General features: G+C 37.8%; 1 protein-coding gene across 1 annotated transcript; it reads right to left on the bottom strand.

Moving 5' to 3' along the window:
* Positions 1-407: 407 nt before the first annotated feature.
* Positions 408-12,328, bottom strand: LOC309609391 (protein HP-25 homolog 1-like). The gene is given in 4 exon segments (XM_082350811.1): positions 408-3,758; positions 3,762-4,059; positions 5,250-5,385; positions 8,408-12,328. Coding segments are annotated over 4 exon segments (636 nt in total). The 5' UTR covers positions 8,451-12,328; the 3' UTR covers positions 408-3,599.
* Between the last annotated feature and the right edge of the window lie 2,957 nt (positions 12,329-15,285).

Here is a 15,285-nt window from a genome sequence, read left to right as displayed (position 1 = left end):
GTGTGATCATGTCTTTATTATCACAAACACCAAGTAAGGATTACTCTTGGGAAACAATGACACAAGGAGATCTAGGAATTGTATTATTCCAGAGATAAAAGGGGCTGTTAGAGCAATGTCTCCCCAGCTGGACTGTGCATGAGAGTGTCTTAGCTAATAATGCAGTGACCACCTGAATTGGAATTTCAAGGGGATGAATCCAGGACCCTGAAAATTAAACAACGTCCACAGATGATTTTGATGCACAATCAGGTAGAGGAATCACTGATGCAGGATCAAATTGGTGAATAGTTTCCAGTGAGGATGAGATGGCAGAATAAGTTCTCAGAATTGAGGGAAAAGCTCCTAATACCTTATTCTAAATTGTTTTCTACGATACCATTTTGCCCTTGAATTTGCAGGAAACTCACCAGTATTCCAGTGTTAATTATGGGTGAGCACAGAGTAATTATGCCACAGTAAAGAGTATACCAATTTAAATGTTATCTGTGGAGAAAGAAAGAAATGAAATTGAGTTATTTGTAGTGAGATGGATGGACCTAGAATCTGTCATACAGAGTGAAGTAAGTCAGAAAGAGAAAAACAAATACCGTATGCTAACACATATATATGGAATCTAAAAAATATATATATATGGTTCTGAAGAACCTAGGGGCAGGACAGGAATAAAGACACAGACATAGAGAATGGACTTGAGGACACGGGGAGGGGGAAGGGTAAGCTGGGACGAAGTGAGAGAGTGGTATGGACATATACACACTACCAAATGTAAAATAGATAGCTAGTGGGAAGCAGCCGCATAGCACAGGGAGATCAGCTCAGTGCTTTGTGTCCACCTAGAGGAATGGGATAGGGAGGGTGGGAAGGAGATGCAAGAGGGAGGAGATATGGGGATATATGTATATGTATAGCTGATTCATTTTGTTATAAAGCAGAAACTAACAACCATTGTAGAGCAATTATACTCCAATACAGATGTTAAAAAAAAAAATTTCAAGGAATCTACAAAAGAAACTCCTAGCACTAATCAGTGAGTTATGCAAGGTTACAGGATACAAGGTCAACACACAAAAAAATCAATCATATTTCTGTATACTAGCAGTGAACCATTGGAAATAGAAATGAAAAACACAATACCATGTATTATGGCTCTGAAGAAATGAAATACTTGTGTAAAAGTCTAACAAGACATGTATAGGATATGTATGCTAAAAACTACAACCAGCAATCCCATTCCTGGGTATTTATCCTAGAGAAATGAAAATGTATGGTTCTGCAAAAACCTATGCATAAATGTTTCTAATAGTTTTATTTGTTATAGCACCAAACTGGAAACAAACCAAATGGACTTCAATGAGTGAATGGAGGAACAAACTGTGATACATCATATAATGGAATACTAGTGAACAACCAAAAAGAAAAAAATTGTTGATATTCAGAGCAGCTTCAATGTGTTAAAAAAAAATTCAATCTAGTAAATTTGAAGATATAATTGGCTTTGTTAGGTGATTCCTGAATTGGGTAGCAGCCCATCTAGCAATTAGAAGGGTGCTCCAAGGAGAGGTACAAAGTAGAAGGTTTAGAAAGGAGAGTGGGGCAAGGAAGTCATTAGCAAAGGAATGGAAAGGGTTATTTTGGGCCACGACATCTTTTTGGGGGGAAGGAAATGGTGAGGATGTTATCATGCCAATTGACTCTTCTTCCTTTGGAGGATGGAGAGAGCCAACGTGACAGGTTACCTCATTGGTACTGACCAGAAAATTCCAAACTGGCTGATTAAGATTACATTTTTGAGGAAGGTTGAAACTACAATTAGGTTAGGTATTAAATCTAGGTTTGGTATCATGGGCTTTAGTGCAAGTGATACCATTCTGAGTCTGTGATTTTTCTCTTTATTAGATGGATCTTAAGTTCATTATATTGAGTGAAAAGGTCAATTACAAAGTCACGCTACTATCCATCAGCAGAAGAGTAAATAAATAAATGGTGGCATATTTATAATGGAATACTGTCCATTTCCATTCAATGAAATACTTCACTACTGTTACCACAGTGTGGATGGATTTCACAGGCATTATGATGAGTGAAAAAAGACTAGACACAAAAGATTTTATATTGGATTATATCACTCATATAAAGTACAGGAATAGGCAAAGATAACTGATAAATGATGCTGAAAGTCAGAATAATAGATTCAATGCTGCAGATGTGGTTGTGGACCGGAAGGGCACAAAGGAGACTTCTGGGATGATAGAAATGTTCTATGCATCAATCTGGATGGTGGGTCCATGTCTGTATGCATACAAAATTAATCAAGCTGTGTACTTTAGATTTCTGCATTTTACTATATTTAAGTTATAATTCAATAATAAAGAAACAAAACCCACCAATATTTTTTTAGGAGTCTGGTCATCAGTAGTATGAAGTTGGCTTAGATTCTCATGTCAGTGTACAAAAAATGTGGTTACTTTTATCCTCCTGCTCCACCACGGAATATGGGGCTTTGATTTGATGCCCGCAGGATGGCTGTTGCAGCTGTAAGACCTGCATCTTCACTCTTCAGAGCAGAAATGGAGAAAGCAAAGGGCAGAGGCCAAGGGCCAAAGACATAAGCCAGTTGAGTCTTTTCCCTTTTAAATACAACACTTGCAAGTACCATGCGCTTACATCTCACCAGAAAGGATGGTGTTTCTTATGGCCACCCTGAATGTTATAGAAGCTGGTCAAATTACATTTTTTAACTGGGTTCGTTGAGGCAATGCAAACGAATTTAGCTAGAATAGAAATTGGTAGAAGAAGGGATATTGGGTAAGTAGCAGCCTGAAGTAAATTAATAATTAATCTGAAAACTCTGAAGCCACAGAAATTCCCTCACCTCTATCACCCAACCAGTTACGCTTTCGGAGACTCATCTGATGAGGAGCGTCTTCATTTGGTCTTTTAAGCAAACTTGACATCTCTGCCAGAGATATTTACTTCTATAGTTATATCCTTAATTCTAGAATAGATTTGAGAGTTTGAGCAAGGTTTTTGTCCTCTGGGGGTGAGGGGGCGGGGCAGGCTTCAAAAAGGAGCTGAATGGGGGTTTTCCCGGTATATTTAACAACAACATGGCTGGGCAGCTTCCTACCTCACTCTTTTTTTCCCCACATTTTTTAAAAGATTTTTTATTTGATGTGGACCATTTTTTTAAAGTCTTATTGAATTTGTCCCAATATTGCTTCTGTTTTATGTTTTCATTTTGGCCAGGAGGCATGTGGGAACTTAGCTCCCCGACCAGGGATCGAACCCGCACCCCCTGCATTGGAAGGTGAAGTCTTAACCACTGGACTGCCAGGGATGCCCCTCCCCACATTTTTGCCACCTAGGATCTTGAATTTTGGGAATCACAAATAAGAAATTATTGACAAATTGATGAACCATGAGTCTTCATTGGTTTCAGCGATTGGTAATACATTCATTTTGTTCAACTTGGTCATTACTGATTTTGTGAGCTCTTCATCCTAGAAGAACTATGTGGAATGAGAAGAGTAGAAGGCTTCTTTTCTTAAATTCAGTGTTACATGAGGGAGAGAATCATGCAGTTACCCCTAGCTGTCCTAATTTCCACTGAGCAAAAACCCATAAAACACAGTGTGAGTAGTTCCTTTTTCAGATTCTTCTTTGTCCAGCTTAGACTCCAGCCAGACCCTGTCCCCTTTCTCCAGCTGCAAGATGGAACTTCCTGAAGCTTGCTCACGGCTGTCCTTGGCCTCTGCTCATTTGTCCCAGACCTGGATGCCATTCCACATGAGACTCACCTTGACAGCATTCTGAAACAATGCAATGTCAAAGCCAAAGTGGTACACACCAGGAACGCTGCAGGTGAACACTCCAGTGGCCAGGTCAAAGTGGCCCTCACGGTTGTACAGAACTTCCTGGAAGACAATGGTCTGGGAGGGTCCTGGGAGATGCCCACTCAGCTTGACGGAAAAGGCAGATTGAGGTAGACATGGGCATTTCTCAACTGCTCCAGGCACCCCAGGTATACCACTTGGTCCTGTTACACCTGGGGGTCCTAGATCCCAAAATAAACAGAAAAAAGAATGATAGAATTTAAGGTTTTGTATTTTGCATAGTATTAATACATGAATTGCTTCTTCCTTCCTACCCTTCTTCTCACTGGTCAGAGCCTAGCTCAAGCATCACTACTTCCAGAAGGCTCTCTTGTCTCCTCCAGATTTGGAAAAGTTCTATCTCCTTGTACCACATCTGGTATTGATTGTTACCATAGGTATAAAGAATTACCACAAAGAATTGTAATCCTTCCCTTAAGTGACTGTCTCCTTATCCACACTGGGAACGAGGCATCTTACTTAATTTTCTTTCTAAATGTCATACTCAGTATCAGTTGTAAAATTAGCACTCAAAATATGTTCAATAAGTGAATAATTGAATGAATTAGTATATGAATGGATCTTCAGACATGTTCTGCCATGTCTTTACTATAAGGCTGAGTATTGAGGATCACTATTGGAAGTTACCCAGACAAATCCAGGGATCATACTATTGCCAGAACTAAATGGGAATTTTGAACAGTGGTATCCAAATGTGCCTGTTTATTAGAACCAGTTGTGGAACACCATCCCACCCCTGTTCCCCAGTTACTCAGGGCCAGTCTACACTGTGGGCCTTTAGAGGAATCTCTGAGGATGGAGACTAGGAACCTACACGTTTAACAAGTCTCTGAGTGATTCTGATGCTCAGCCAGATTTCAAAACCATTGCTTTAGAGGTTCAGTACAAGTATTCAAAGCTGATGGGATCTCTATGGGAGCTTAGTCCAGCATACCTCTCAGCAGATGACAAGAAAACAGGTAGTCAATATATCTGCTGCCCACATGACTCTGGTATCACTGTATGAACCTCGGCTTACGCCTACACTGTATGACACCAATATGAGTGCTCTACACTAGTCTAGAGTCATAGTGCTCTACACTATGTCTCAATTTGGACTGTACATCCAGTGTGTCTAAAGAGGTGGTTTAGCACACAGATTTCTTGGTGGTTGGAAGCCGTCTTAGTAGTTGAATTCTATGACTCTTAAGAGTTCAGAAAAAGAGACCATGGTCATTTGTTACCAAGAAATGACTTACCTCAATGATCAATATTCTCATCAGATCACCTGGAAGATTTCACTGAATCTATGAACATTGCAGTCAAAGAGAAACTATGAGAGGCTAAGAGAGCAATTGCATTTTTTTTCCAACTGCTAAACCAAGTAGCCCTGGAGGGCCCCTGGGTCCTGGAGGTCCTCGGGGTCCACAAGGTTCACATAGTTGATAATCTGCTAAAGATTTGACATCGGCCACAAGTAACAGGACAAATAAAGCTAAAATCCAGGAACCTGAAGCAGAAGAAAAATGAATGAAGTTTCAAATAGTTTGGGAGATGGATCAGCCTCTCTTAAAGAGATTGTGCTATAAATTTTGTCAAGTTAGGGTTCACAGTTCCAAGAAATTGATGTTGTTTTGGTCTTTAGTTCCATGAAATGCTACATGTATCAATGCTGTGACTCATACAGACAAGATTAGGAGGCATTTTGAATTGAGATGCTTTCATGTCAAACACAGCAAAATCCAAGAAAATCAGCTAACTCATCCTATTTGAAACCAATGCTGCTTTTTCAATCTCATGTGAACCCCAGAGTTCCTCTCTCACGGACTCTGAGCCTCCTGCCATCTGTTTAGCAATGATCTTTAAATAATTGGTGTGATTAATCTTCTCATGATGATGAATAAGCACCCGATTTGCCTATGTGTTATTTTATATTGTCGTATTGCTTTATCTCTTGGATGGGCTTGGAACATAGAAGATATATGACGAATCTTTCTTTGATGGTAAATGAATCGACAAATGCCAGATACTGAATTAGCCAACTATTTCTTCCCACTACTCTAAAACTTTTACTTAGTGCAGTAGCCTTCATTCTACTTTGAAGTATCAAGCCAATAAGATCAATATGCTTGCATTATACTAGCTTCTGTTAATGCACTTGTTATATTTTCTCCTTTATGACACATTGAATCTTCTACTTGCCCTCAATAATCAACTTTTATGGGTTACAAATGTATGCAACAACTACAGAAATTTGTGTCAAGAAACACAATCAACTTTAACATGGTTAATACACTCTTGAAAGTAGAGTGCTTCTAATTGTTAAATTATCAGTCAGTAACTGTAACTTTTAGAATATCCTTTCTAATTCAAGTAAGATATTCATCACTTTTTGGCCTTAATTTCTGATTCAAAAGATGCTCTTCCAAAGCTGAAGTTAACTTATGAAAGGAAATATGCTAATTTATGGGCATATTTTTAAAGTCAAAGGATGTGGATTCAAATCCTAGCATTGCTACCTCCATGCTGGGCGACCTTAGGGCAGTCACCTAACTTCTCTCCCAGCCACATCTATAGAAGGATGCTGGGAGCATCTGCTTGCCTTGTTTAATAGTTCTAAAGTTTCAAGAAGATATGTGTATATTCTTTGTCTGGAGTCTGGCAGGTACTTTATATATCTTTATATATATATCTTTAAAATTATTCCTTATTACTTTTATTCTTCTTGCTATCTTACAAGGAGAGTGCTATTCTGATTTTAAAACCAGAGAGAATGTTAATTCAAAGAGTTTTGACAATCTATTACATGAAAACTAAGGATATATCTCAAAACAATTTAAAAACAGCTTGAACATTTTGGCACATTCCATTGCTTCACATTTCCCAAACTCCTCCATGAAATAGTGAGGGGCATGGTATCACATGCAATCATGTAGAGAAGGAGAAACTGAGGCCTAGAAAAGGTGATGGCTGTACTTTCTCCAGGCTCTTAGTTTTTGAGGCTGGAACCAGGATTGAAATGCACATCTCCAGGCTTTTGGGTGATTTGTTCTTTCACACAAATATGGTGCTGGATTGTCTATGTCTTGGTGGATATAAGTGGGCAACAACTTTTTTTTACAGTCACTGACTCCCCCATTCCATTCCTACTGATCCCAAAATAGAGACACACACATACTCACACATACATACAAACACACAAAGGCCACACAGAATTAAATTAAAATCATACATTCAGTTGGTTTTGCTGAGCTAAACTAGCATTATTCTAAAAATATAATGTTAGGACAATAAACTGACTGTAAGAGGAAATCTTTCATTGAATTTATTGTGATGAGGAAAGTTGATGAGGACTTTGTGGTTTAACTTACTTGGTGTCCATAAATCAAAATCCAGGAAAATGATTTCCTCTTGCCCTAAGATCAAGACCCTCAAGAAAGAAGTAGGCATGACCTTCACAAACAATATTAATATAATTTGCATAAGTGACTATGTTTTGTTCTGTATTTCTTCATCATAAAGCTTGGATACAAATTTTCATCTAAATTTCAAAAACTGTCTTGATACCTACACCTTATTTCCTTCAGTCCTCATTTTAGCCTACTTGATTTGGGCTTTGTTATAAGTTTTTTTTTTAAAAATCTATACTCCTGTATTTGTTTATATTGTCCTATGATAATATGTGAATTCGTTTAAACTCCCACAAATACTTTGTGGAATCAGAGGAAGTTTGAGAGACAGAGATAAAAGAGTTGTGTGCAGGGAGAGGCAAACAACTAAAATGCTTTAAAAACATTGATTGGATATTTCAAACATTAATAATTAATAACAGTAGATACTATCAAAAACATACTTTATATCATATCAGTTGATATTGTTGAAGGTAGGGAAGTAAAATCAGTTGGAAGATAATGAACAAGGATATCAAGAAGGACGTAAGTCAAGAGAGATCTAGAAAGGGACAGAAAACAGCCTCAATGGGAATAAACAGTAAACACAGGGATAGTCACAGTGAAACACAATTGGGGATAAAATCAAGACAAAGAAAAATAGAAACGGAGACAGATACCAAGAATGGTAAAGGGACAAAGAAAATTTTAACATGTAGAGCAATGTATTATACTACTGGTTTGATTATGAGCATTATAGTTTTAAATTTTAAAACATAATTGAAAAATATAATGGATTTTCTCACTCTCCATTGTTTTATTTATGTCATAATGACCTTGATTTAATTTGAATGGTTTGACATTAATTTCATATTAAAATCAAAGGTCTTGCCCCCCGACCCCCACCCCCCCGCATCGGCTTCTACCCCTTCTACTCCCTTTTATTTGCAATATCTAATAGGCAAGTTTGAAAAAGTGTCTTTATTTTTGTCCAGCATTATAGGCAATTGCCTTCCAGGGTTGTTTTAATTTTAAAAAAATAATAGAAATCACATGCAGGGAGAACAAAGTGCTTTAGAAAGTGCTCTCTACCAATGCAAATGGGTTATATTCATTATGATAGACGTTAATAAGAAAACTTACATGCAATGCTCATGCAGCGAGCTCTTCCCCTTTGCCCAGGCATTGAAGTTCTTTTGTTGACCACCTCCTCACCTGTCCTATAACTAGCTTATCTGCTTGTTTTTGAAACTTTATGGTAGATGGTTTAATAAATTGGTTTTTCTCAATATTCGCTTTTCTGGTCTCCTGAGGCTGAAGTCAAGGTTAATTTTTAACCAGAGCAGTTAAACATTCAATTATGTTTAGGAAAGCTCACAGATTGACGTTCAAAGGGAAATACTTCTGTCCACCCATCTCCGGAAGACATCTCTTCTTGTGATGGCCACGCCTGGGCCTGTTAAGCTGATGAACTTTGTTTTGGTTATTCCCTCTCTCCTAGTCATTTCTTCAACACCACTCTGTGAACACATCTCTGACTCTTCCAGGACAACAGAAATAGGAGAGAGGGACTAGTATTTCATTTCCTCTAGTCTAAATCCATAATTTTATAGACTGTGATATTAGCCCAAAGAGGAAGTGATTCAGTTGATAAAATTGGGGCTAAATATAGGACAATAAATGCTTTTCTCCTGATTTAGAGCCCAGGAGTTTTTTTCTTCTGCTTCTCTCCCTTACTATCAATATTTTCTGAGAACTTCTTGCTTTTCTATAATAATCAATCTACTGAGGTCCTTGTATGTGCCAACCAGGCTCTCTGTGCTTGCCAAAATGAATGTAAGTTAATAAAAATTAAATTAATTGAGGGTGAGATCTTGGAAATAGCTGAGTAGAGAGCTTGGCAATCTTCTCTTTAAAAAGCAAAAATAAAACTGGACACAATTGCCAAAAAACAAACATTTAAAACTTTGGGAAATGACCAAAGTATAAAACAAACTAAGAAATACTTATTCAAAAAAGTCCACTGAATCTCAGTAAGAACAGTGGTAGTCTGTGGTTTCTTCATCAGGGGCTGCTCCCACCTAACTCCCAGCTCTGTGGCCAGAAGTTCTACTAGAGTTAGCAGAGGGGGTTGACTTTATTTTGAGCAGTAAGTGGAAAAGTCCATGCCCAGGGCACTGTCAAAATAATAGTGTTATAAATATCCAGTGATCACGGAAGCCCAACATCACAGCTAGTCTGACATCTTGATAATAGTTGCAGACAGCAATGGACTAGCCAGAAATTTTAAAGATTGTTGGGGGAATGGAACAGCCAACAAGGACTTTAATAAGATCCTAGTTATTCATGGGGGTCTGGAAAGCGGTACATGTGCATGGGCTTCCTTCAAGCTTAGAAAGATCAGAAAGACTTGGCTTGGTATTGCTAAGCCAATTGTCCCTGGCTGAACACATGAATTTTTTGGTTCCCCAGTGCATATGAAAGTTATGTTTACACTATACTGTAGTCTATTAAGTGTGTAATAGCATTGTGTCTAAAAAAGTACTTACTTTAATTAAAAAATACTTTATTGCTAAAAAGGGCTAACTATCATCTGAGCTTCAGCAAGTTATCTTTTTGCTGGTGGAGGGTCTTGCCTTGATGTTGATGCTGCTGACTGATCAGGGTGGGGGATGCAGAAGGCTGGGGTGGCCGTGGCAGTTTCTTAAAATAAGACCACAGTGAAGTTTGCTGCATCCATTGACTCTTCCTTTCACCGAGAATTTTTCTGTATCATGTATTGTTGTTTGTTAGCATTTTACCCACAGTAGGACTTCTTTCAAAATTTAAGTCAACCCTCTCAAACCCTGCTACTGCTTTATCAACTAAGTTTACTTGATAGTCTATATCCTTTGTTTTCATTTCAACAACCGGTCAAGTTAGCCGTCACGTGGGCTTAGTTGGTGGTGCCCCAAAACAATTACAATAGTAACATCAAAGATCACTGAGCACAGTTCACCATGACAAACACAATAATAATTTAAAAAATTGAAATATCACGAGAATTATCAAAATGTGACAAAGAGACATGAAAGTGAGCAAATGCTGTTGGAAAAACGGAGCCAAAAGATTTGTTATGCGGGGTTGCCACAAACCTTCAACTTGTAAAGAATACAATATCCGCAAAGTGCAATAAAGCGAAGCACAATGAAACGATGGGCTCTTAGTGAACACATAGATACGGCAGCAAGACACATCCTCAACACCCCCTACTGGTCAGAAGGCCTATGGTTGTCCTGCTTCCTTTGTAAGTTTGGCTCAGAACTGAATGGGGCTTGATTCACTTCTGCCAGTAGTTGACTGAGGTTAGATCAAAGCTTTTCAGAGAAGTCCACACGTTTTGTAAAGGCTCCCTTGGCTCTAATACCATAGTCACTACATATCCAAGTGTTGTCCTGCCTTTGGTTCAAGAAGCTATAGGTTTGGTGAATTCCAGTATCACTTATTCCAAAGATAAAAGACTGAACTCTTCGGATTTAGAATATTCAGGAAAACCAATATCATTAAATAAATTTTAGATTTATCTAAGTCAGAGGGAACTAAACAATATTCTATGGCTTTGTTGTTACATTTTTTTAAAACTTCCACCAGGAACACAGAACCTAATCTAAAAGTGAGAAGCCAACAGAAATAAAATAATAGTTCATGTTCATTTTGTGTTGCCATCCTCCAGACACTGTGGTAAGTATTTTTCATAGATTATATCTTCATTATCTTAATAGTCCTATGGGACTCATAATAGTCCTATGGGAAGATATTATTTCCTCCATTTTGTAGTCAAGGGAACAGAGACTTAGAAAGTTTAACTAGACCAGGGTTACACAGCTGGAATGTGAGGACCTATGATTTATACCTACTTTATTGATAAATCAAAAGCTCATGTTCTTAAAAATGATGCTATGCCAACAAAGCAATAATTTCTTACAATTAACCTGCAACAGAGAGATGGTATTGAGTTAGCACCCTGATCACTGCATGGTATGTTTGGAGCAAAATAGAAGAACCCTTGGGGGAGAATAGGGGAGTTAGTAGGAAATCAGAAGAACTTAGGAAAACAATGCAAAGCATCAGAATCCAGAGCAGGAACCAATTGTAGACGTGACCATTTGGGTCCAGAAATGGGTCAAGCCAAACATAATGGTGCTTGGAACATGTGATCCATGGTAAGTACATGAGCTAATGTGTGTTGGGTGAAAAAAGAGCAGGTATTACCTTCCAAGGTAGGTCATTTTGAGGGCTTTGTTAGGGGAGAAGAAAACTGAAGCTGATATTAGAAGCCCAGCTATATGCCAAGTAGAAGAGGAAAGAGTTTTGATGAACAGCAAGCTAATCTCTACCACGATAAATGTAAACACACACACTTTTTAATGGCTTTGAAGAAGTAATGTGATTTTGGAGAACTGCCAGGTCAAATTCTGAGGACAAGCCTACATTTTGAAAAGCTGGGTATGAGGGCACAGAAACTGCTTTTACCATTTGACGTATTCCAATTCTGTCAAGTTTGGGTACCTATTTGGCTTTTTTACGGATCAAAGAGGACAGAAGTCAAGCTCAGTATCCACAAAATTGGGAAATTTTATGCCCTCCCTAAATGTAATGGGACCCCCAAATTCCATCCTCAATGTAAGAATAAACAAAAAATAAATCACCTCATTTAATTCCAGAAAGCCAATTTTTACATGAATAAAATAGGAGAAGAAATTGAAAAAATATCTCTGAGAAGTCATGGTCACAGGAAAACCCACACTGAGATGCTGCATCCCAGGTATGCAGGTCAAGGCAGGCTCAAAAAGCCTATATGAGAATTTGGTTTAAGATGATCATACACTGATACCTCTATGAGCCTACAGAAGAAAATGAAATGTTCTCTGGAGAATGTACCTTCATCTCAGGTTTCAAAAAGTGCCAACATAATTTTTTCTCTGACGTGTAGTTTAGCATTCACAAAAACATGTCACTGCATGTGTGAACCAACACAAAAAACCAGTAGCCACAAACACCTGCATAAACTTCAGAAATTAGAATTATTAGACACATATAAAATAATCATGCTTACTATATTTAGAAATCAATACAAATCTTGAAAAGAACGTTATAAGTGAGAGCAAATTTGAAAAATAACCCCCCAAATATGTTAATAAAGCCAATAGCAACAAAACAAAACATTAAAAATTCAGCTTGCTTTGCAGAAAAGTATAAATAGCAAATGAGAAAATAAGTAGAAGATATATTAAAATCTAGTGAAAATAATTCCCAATCTAGAAATATATATATTAATGTCTCTCAAGAACAAGGATACCCACCAGAATAGGTTAAAATATAAAAACAGACAATACCAAATATTGGCATTTATGTGGAACAGTTGGAATTCTTATACATTGATGGTGGAAATTCATATTTATACAACCAATCCTAAAAGTCTTTGATAGTATCTAATAAAATTGTTCATGTACATGCCTTAGAATACAGCAATTTAATTTCAAATTAAACCCCCCAAAATTCACATGTATTCACCAAAAGAAACATACGGAAATGCTTTTTTATATCATTATTGTTCATAACCAACCCCAAATGTAGTAAACAAAAAGTCCATTAACCATATGTTAAATTCATAAATTGAAGTATTGAGGTGTATTCACACAATGGAATGCTATATAGCTTTGGGAATAAATTAAGTAAAGCAACATAAAAGAAAATAATGTTGAGAGAAAAGAAACAGACACAAAAGAGTATGTACCGCATGAATACTTTTTATATAAGGTATTTTTTTAATAGAAAAAAATAACCTCTGCTATTAGAAGTAGGGATGATAGTTGGTGGGGATTTTAGATGGGTAGGTGGCATTTCTCTCTCTCTTTTTTTTTTTGCTAATTGAGATGTAATTGACATATAGTCAGCCCTCCTAATCTGTGGGTTCCACATCCATGGATCAAAAATGTTTTTTAAAAATCCAGAAAGTTCCAGAAAGCAAAACTTGAATTTGCCACAAGCTAACAACTGCAGTTGATGCTTGAACAGTGCAGGTGTTGGGGCGCCTGCCCTCTGCATAGTAAAACATCCAAGTATAACTTATAGTTAGCCCTCCTTTTACACAGTTCCTCTATATCCATGGTTCCACATCCATGGATTCAACCAACTGTGGATCCTGTAATACTGCAGTATTTACTATTGAAAAAAATCCACATGTAAGTGTACCTCACAGTTCAAACTGGTGTTATTCAAGGGTCAACTGTATTTACATTGCATTTACATTGTATTTACAACTATTTACATAGCAGTTACATTGTATTTCCATTTGCATTTGCTTCACTTGAAACCAAGGCAATATTCCCTTTACACATTCCCTCTAATGCCTTCTAGTTGGAAAAAGTTAGAAGATTTAGTTCTGTTTCTTTCTTATCTTGGTCTAATCCTTGGAGAGCTTAGTCACTGGAGGGTTTTTCATGAGACTCCCCAACTTGGAGAGTTCCTGGGTCATTACTTCTGTCCTCATTGTCCCATAAAGTGACTAAATGGCTGCTCATGTATGAACATATTGGAAAATGCCTTCTGTGGGGAAAAAGCAGCTTCTGTGTCTTAATTTCCTTTTACTTCTCTGGGATCAGGTTTTCCCTCTAAACTCAGCCTTGTCTCTTTCTTAACATAGTGTTAGCTTTGAAATGCTATTAAGGTGAATAAAATATATGTATACATATAGATAGATGTATATCTCTATCTCTATCTCTATACCAGAGACTGGCTAGCTGTTCACCCAAACTGCTTCTCCTTTATCTTGGTTTCATATGTAAACTCTCTTCACCTTGCAGTTAGTAAGGACCATACAACTGGCTTCCAACCCACACAGTATTGGCCCTCAGAATGGGAGCCACTTGAAAGACTTGTCCCTGGATTTCTCCCATCCATCTTCTTTTCTCCTCTGCTACTTCGAACGTGGAGAACCTAGAAGCAATGCGGAAGAAGATGCCCATCCACAAGAAGGAAGGACCTTGGTTCTCTTACCGCTTGGAAGAGATTCACCCTTTTTTCAGAAATACCCTTGCAGAATTTTTGTGAGCAGTGTTCAGCTACTGAGATTTATAAGTGGATCTGTTATAGCAGCTATTGTCACTTTTTCTAATACAATATTTTAAATCATTCTCATGTTTCAAGAACAGGAATGATCACAATCACTTACCCTTTATTATTGGAAAGGGAAAATTCCAGTTTTGCCTCAGCCCCCTTCAGCAGTGCAAATAAGCTTGACAGAGCCTATGGGGTAAGTAACAGAAAATTATTTACATGGAAGAATGTATAGAGAATAAGATCTTCAGGCACATAAAAACTCTGAAAAAAGATAGGATGTGACTAGGGCAAGTGGAGAGAGTACATTGATCACATTTTCCCGAAATGGATGAATTGGGGTCCAATGAACTCTGTTGCCGAAATATTGGCTTCCCTGTGCACCGATGATGAACAGAAATACGGAGATAGAGATTTTGGAGGAAGAGAGAGAAGGCTTTATTTTTCTGCCAGGCAGAAGGGAAGACACAGCAGGCTAGCGCCTCAAGAACTGTGTCCCCCCTTCCTTCGGGAATCGGAGAAGACTTTATACATGGGGCTTGCAGTCTGGGGTATATGATAAGGATTGAAGTAGTGAAGGTCTTGCATTCTTCTTCTTGCATTATTTCAAAACAGTCACAGCTGGCAGTCAGGCAGCCTGGTAATTGGGTCCGTTTGTCTCTGGGTTATCGGCCTCCGACCCTTTTTTCTGAAATGCAAATGCTACAAGGGGTGATTTGCTACAGGGGAGCACAGGATGTAATTCACATAGTGCTAAAGAGTAATAGGTTAGCTTTGTGATGTACAAATCTAGTTACAGACACTACAGATTAGTAACAGTTTAAAAAAAGAAAAAAACAACTAGGAGTGATTAACTCTTTCAGGCCAGGTTATGTTTCTTCTCTAGCCTGTTCATTGTTCCCTTTATTTTCCTTGTTCTCAGG

Source organism: Balaenoptera borealis (genome assembly GCF_965194805.1).
Source record: "Balaenoptera borealis genome assembly, chromosome: 13".
In the NCBI taxonomy this organism is placed as follows: Eukaryota; Metazoa; Chordata; class Mammalia; order Artiodactyla; family Balaenopteridae; genus Balaenoptera; species Balaenoptera borealis.
The sequence above is the reverse complement of the archived record's forward strand: the minus strand, read 5'-3'. Positions and strand labels throughout refer to the sequence as shown.